At 35.2% G+C, this 5,256-nt stretch overlaps 1 protein-coding gene across 2 annotated transcripts in view; it reads left to right on the plus strand.

The window, feature by feature from the left end:
* The window catches only part of LOC108756136 (cadherin EGF LAG seven-pass G-type receptor 1-like), a 102,518-nt gene that overhangs the window by 58,951 nt on the left and 38,311 nt on the right, over positions 1 to 5,256 (plus strand). For both annotated transcript variants that reach the window (XM_018499730.1, XM_018499729.1), the window contains exon 5: positions 4,033 to 4,292. In XM_018499730.1, the coding sequence (XP_018355232.1) occupies positions 4,033 to 4,292 (260 nt within the window). The remainder of the gene's footprint in view (positions 1 to 4,032; positions 4,293 to 5,256) is intronic.

The following is a 5,256-nucleotide window of genomic DNA, read 5'->3' on the forward strand; positions in this document are numbered from 1 at the left end:
TTAATATCCATAAGCAATCTTCCTTTCTGAAGTCACCTCGGAGAGGTATCGATTTTCATTGACGACGAGATCAAACACTTGTCGTTCAACATCCTATGTGGCTCTCAGACACGAGGATAATCCAGAGATTACTCACGTACTGAAAGACGACCAAGTCAAATTCACATGCTTTTCAACCATCTTTTTTACTATCGTGCGTGTGACGTAGCTTTAAAATAATTCAGGATTCTTTGAAAGATTTTTTATCCTCTCTTCGATATTTTTTTAATCCCATCTAGAGTACTTCGTTCGATCAATTGGAGATTTCAATAGACTAGTCGAGTCTATCTGGATTTTACGCAAGCTCGTCGAAAGCCACGGTGATTTGAGCGAAAAGAGAAAAGAGTGATTTCAGTGGTGAAGGTATAAATAAAACACTCATCGTGTAACTGTAAAATAGAAAAAAAAATGACATTGTTATTTTATCGTTTTGAAAACATGCATGTTTTAAAGTCTAGATTTATGATTTAATTCTTGCGCTATCAATTGTCGAGGCACTTAAAAAAATAATTCTCTCGTTAATTTACTTATCTAGCATTTAATGTAATGTTTTGAACTATAATGATATTTATATATATGATAAACTGATAGCTATTATTGTTGATTTAATAAGTTTTACAGATGACTGAAGGTTGAAAATTGCAACAGATAAAATTACAAGGTAAAATTTTGCCTGAGGTAACATTTTTGCCCGAAAGATTTTATTTTTTAGAAAAATATTTGTTTTACGGGAAAAAAATTTTTTTTTTACAAAAACATTACCATGCCAGATGCACCTGCGGAAAATATTTTCGAGAAAGTGATATTACGCGACATTTGTTTCATACCGTTGATATGTCAGACTCCATGCTCGAGTTACACACCGTCGTTACAGTCGTGTCTTTGATTTAACTCGATGCCAGTTTGAAATTCAAGTCTCTTTTCATCGTTAACCTTATTAACGCGAACTGGAAACCCACGTTAGGTTAATTCCCGACATCCGTAATAAAATTATTTTTCCTCGCAAGATGATGCGATTTACCAAGACCAGCAGGGCTATTCTGTAACTCTTAACGCTAGTTTTATTATGTAACATCGTAGCGCATGTTTTTTTTATCATAGTAAAAAAGCTGCGCAACGACATTACAAGTATAACGATAACGACATTACTTGTATAACGATAACGAAACTTGCGTTAAGAGTTACGGAATAGGGGGCTGCAGATGCTAAAAACAAATTTCTTCACTTCACGACGGCAAATACAACTGTGACTGGAATTTTACGCTCTGGTCGACATTTTGAAAATTATTTCCAGTAACGTTTCTCGACATTTTCGCAGCTGCAACCACATCAAACTAGTTCGTCAATGTTTCATACCGGTAACAATAACACCATTCTCAGGGCGACGAATGTTGTTTCATTACGTGCGAGAATTCATTTCAGCGCGGTCGTGTTGTTGTAAGAACGATTCGTCATGCCGCGGCTTGGTGATATTATTGAGTCAAATTAAATTGCGACAACAATAACTGCGGTTACATGCGTACCGCAACTTCTGTCTCGAAACTACTGCTTGAATTGTATCCTCCGTGAAATAATTCTCGAGGAGACTGGCATGAGAATTTATTGAATTCCGAAACGAAAATTTGGTCGAATAAGAATGTTGCCCGACAACCAGGAGAAATAACTTGAAACTTTACATCGCGGTGAGTTTCGTGTGTGTTACGAATTCGCGTTATAACGAAATTCCCGAAGAGAGTTCTCATATATCGAGACTCGAGAAAGCGAAGATAAACTGCGCTATATTACTTCGCCGCGGTATTTTGCCGGAAGTACTAATAACATAATTTGATTTTCCTCATGCACAGTTCAATCGCGTATATATGCAGAATTAAATTTTATATTCCACGTAGAAAATATTTTTCATCTGGATGTTGGAAACGAGACTGTTGGATGGAATAACAATCGAATAGATTATCAATTCGCGAAAAAATTGCATACGATAAAAGATGTTTCTGATGTAAAATGGTTTATTTAACGTTACAGTGCATTTTATTTTTATTTTCCTTTAATTAAAATTCCGATTTTATTTTATACTTGGATACAAGTGATGTACGAGTTTAGTTGGCATTCTAAATGTTATTCGACGGTCCATTCGAATAAGATGAAAATGGGACGGCGCGACGGAGGGTTTAATGGTGCGCAAGAATTGCAGAGGAATATCGTTTGAAGACGTATGTCCATGTAAAATCTGTCCTCTGACGTAAATCGTTGGTTCGCTCGGTGCAATTTCGCTTTGCAGACTGGCCCTTTGTATCCCGGCGTGAGCTGCGAATTCCAGAAAGGCATCCGCGCGCACCCTCCAATTTATTTCCACTTCCGTTTCGATGCGCGAGCACGTACGATTGTTGCGACCGTGTATCGACGGGAGAAGTATCGTATGCAGCGAAGTATCATTTAATACTAGAAAGTCCGTGAACGATCTCTTTTTTAGCATCACGTTGCAGGAAATTGTCGATTTGTTACAAATAAATACTAATTTTGTATAATATATATACATCTCGAAGAGGCTCAGTTTATTTTAATTATAAGAGAAAACATGGGATGTTACAGTAATCTGTCGCATGATGATGATCTAAATATATACTGGAATGTGTACACATCTTAATGAGAAAATTATCACGGATTTTAAGTTTACGTAGCAAAATTAGCACAAATTTAAGTTTCGGTATTTATCTATATAAGAGTAAAATATTATCTAAAAATAAAAATCACGCCTAGACTGAAGTATTGTAGTTCCAAATTTTTAATTTTATTTCATATTCCGTCAAATTTTTTATCAAAAAATAAATTCTGTTTTCCAGAAATTCTATTCTATCAATTTAATTGTATTGTTTTGATTTCTGAAATAGGCCCATGTTCTGACCTGAATTATTGTGGGATAACAATTAATTGCAATTATTTAGCTTTGAAATTGGTTACAATAACATGTTAGCCATTATTTTGTATTACAACGATGTTAAACAGATTGCACGATATCCAGGAAAGTTTATTTTGAATCGAATTTCATGGTGTGGGTGTGTGTGTGTTACATAACTGTTACGGCAAATTATTTTAGCCATGAAAGTACAACGAGGGTATTAAGAGCTTTCATACATCATTACTACACATAATACTAATGCCATGCTATTTATCCAATACGGCCTGTTTCATAAATTAACGAATCAACGGCGTGTTTGTTAACGTCGGTATCGATCGATTATTTTGTGCGATTATTGCACGCAGAATAGACATATCGACCGGCATTGAGGGATTTTCAGCGTTAATAATTCTCTGGTTATATATTCGTAATATCCACGAGCTGTGCGTTTAGGCTACTATCCTGGATTACTCATATACTCGCACCGTTCATCATGGAAATTGACGGTGACGTTTATCTGCGCTGAAAAATATTGCTGAACGATTCCGTATATACAAAATTCATGATCCACTATAACTCATAAATCGAGTGAAAAGATACGATCAATGCCTTATGCCATTCGCCCTTCGATATATACTGATTCGTTTTCGTTATATTTATATCCTTTTTAATTACGAATGAAATTTATTTTAATTTTTGCATTTGTAACATGGAAAAGTATCAAAATTAATGTCAGCTCTAAAATTTTATTCTTATATTATAATTTAATTATACGTGTAATGTGCGTTGTGATATTCATATTATAGAATCTTCTTTCGATATAATCTAGAATTAATTTCATCTTTATATCTACACGTATCTTTCACACAACACATAAATATTAATTTATATTAATTGCATTGCTTTAATCGCGAATAAATTGCAGCGTTTCATTAAATTAAAGTTTCAACCAATTTCTGGATTATCAAAATTATTTCAGAAGCGACTGAAGGTCTCTGTTTGCGTCACAAAGAAACGTTGACTTTTATTCTAAAGATAATGGGCTTTTGCAGACATCGATTACAATGATTACAATGATGTTCATTATTGATTTTCAGGATGCGGAACTCTGCATTTCGCTCGGTCTGAGTCTGCAATATCTTCGGATATCGGTGGTCTGCTGGTTGGCGGCGATGTGCCATCATCTGTACGCTACCGTGGCGTCGCTGCCGCGTCGCGACGACCCGCCGACGTACATAAAGTACAGCCTGTTTGCCTGGGGCGCGCCGTTGATCAGTCTCTTAGCGGCGGCTCTTTTGCAGAATCATGAAAGTCATAATTTCTGGGATGTCGTTGATCTCACTCCCTTCAATTGCTGGTAAGATTCTAGCCGTCAAAACAAATTGACAGATTATATACATGTACAATTGTAAATTTCTTATTAATCTGGAGATTTGTTTTCAATTATTATTCTTGTATTGCACGCTTGATTTACTGCAAGTTAAATACAATATAAAATTAAAGAAAGATTATAATATAATTTAATAATTAATTGTTCTTAAAGTTCGTATGAAACAATTTTCTTTATAATGTCTTGAAAGAAGACTTGTTAACTTGCAGTGTTAAATACATTGCATTTTTTTTAAATTAAATTATTAACTTGAACTTTTTCGTCAGTTCGTTTTTAGTTTTGTATTTATTTGGTGGTTAAAACTTCTTGACACGGTTTATTTGTGCTACTTTTGCATTTTCATAAAATGAGAGAACTCTTTTATTTCTACACTCCGTCATTTCTACACTTTACTCTTTTGCTTGCATTTTCACGTATTTTGAATTAAGTTTGTACTGATCTTGAAATGTTTATTTTTAGTTCTATTTAACATTTGCGACAATTTAAAAATAAAATAAATACTAAATAGCACATTATTTTGATATTTTGTCGATTATCCGATAATGTAAAGAATAATATATTACAATTCAACAATTTTACGTTATTTTATCTGAGGGATAACTCTTATTAAACTTGACATTTTATATTTATCTACTCGGTTCACACAGAGTGATTTGTTAGTTTGTTCCATCTGTTCCTCAGTCAAGAGAAAATCGTTTTCCCTGTCGGGTAAAACTTACCGCACCGCGAAAATTACCAGGCATTTGCGTCTCTCTTCGTGAGAGCGTGAGTTAATGCAGCTCTCTGTTCCTAATATGCACATTCCGTCGTACTCGCGTTCCGCTGCTGCGACCCACTTTATTCGCTGGGGGTTGCCAACGAAGGGTAGGTGGAGACGACACGGCAGCGCGCGCGCGATAACGATGATGGGGGGGGGGGGGGGGGGTTTTTC

The sequence above is a fragment of the Trachymyrmex septentrionalis genome, unplaced genomic scaffold (genome assembly GCF_001594115.1).
Source record: "Trachymyrmex septentrionalis isolate Tsep2-gDNA-1 unplaced genomic scaffold, Tsep1.0 scaffold95, whole genome shotgun sequence".
Classification (NCBI taxonomy): Eukaryota; Metazoa; Arthropoda; class Insecta; order Hymenoptera; family Formicidae; genus Trachymyrmex; species Trachymyrmex septentrionalis.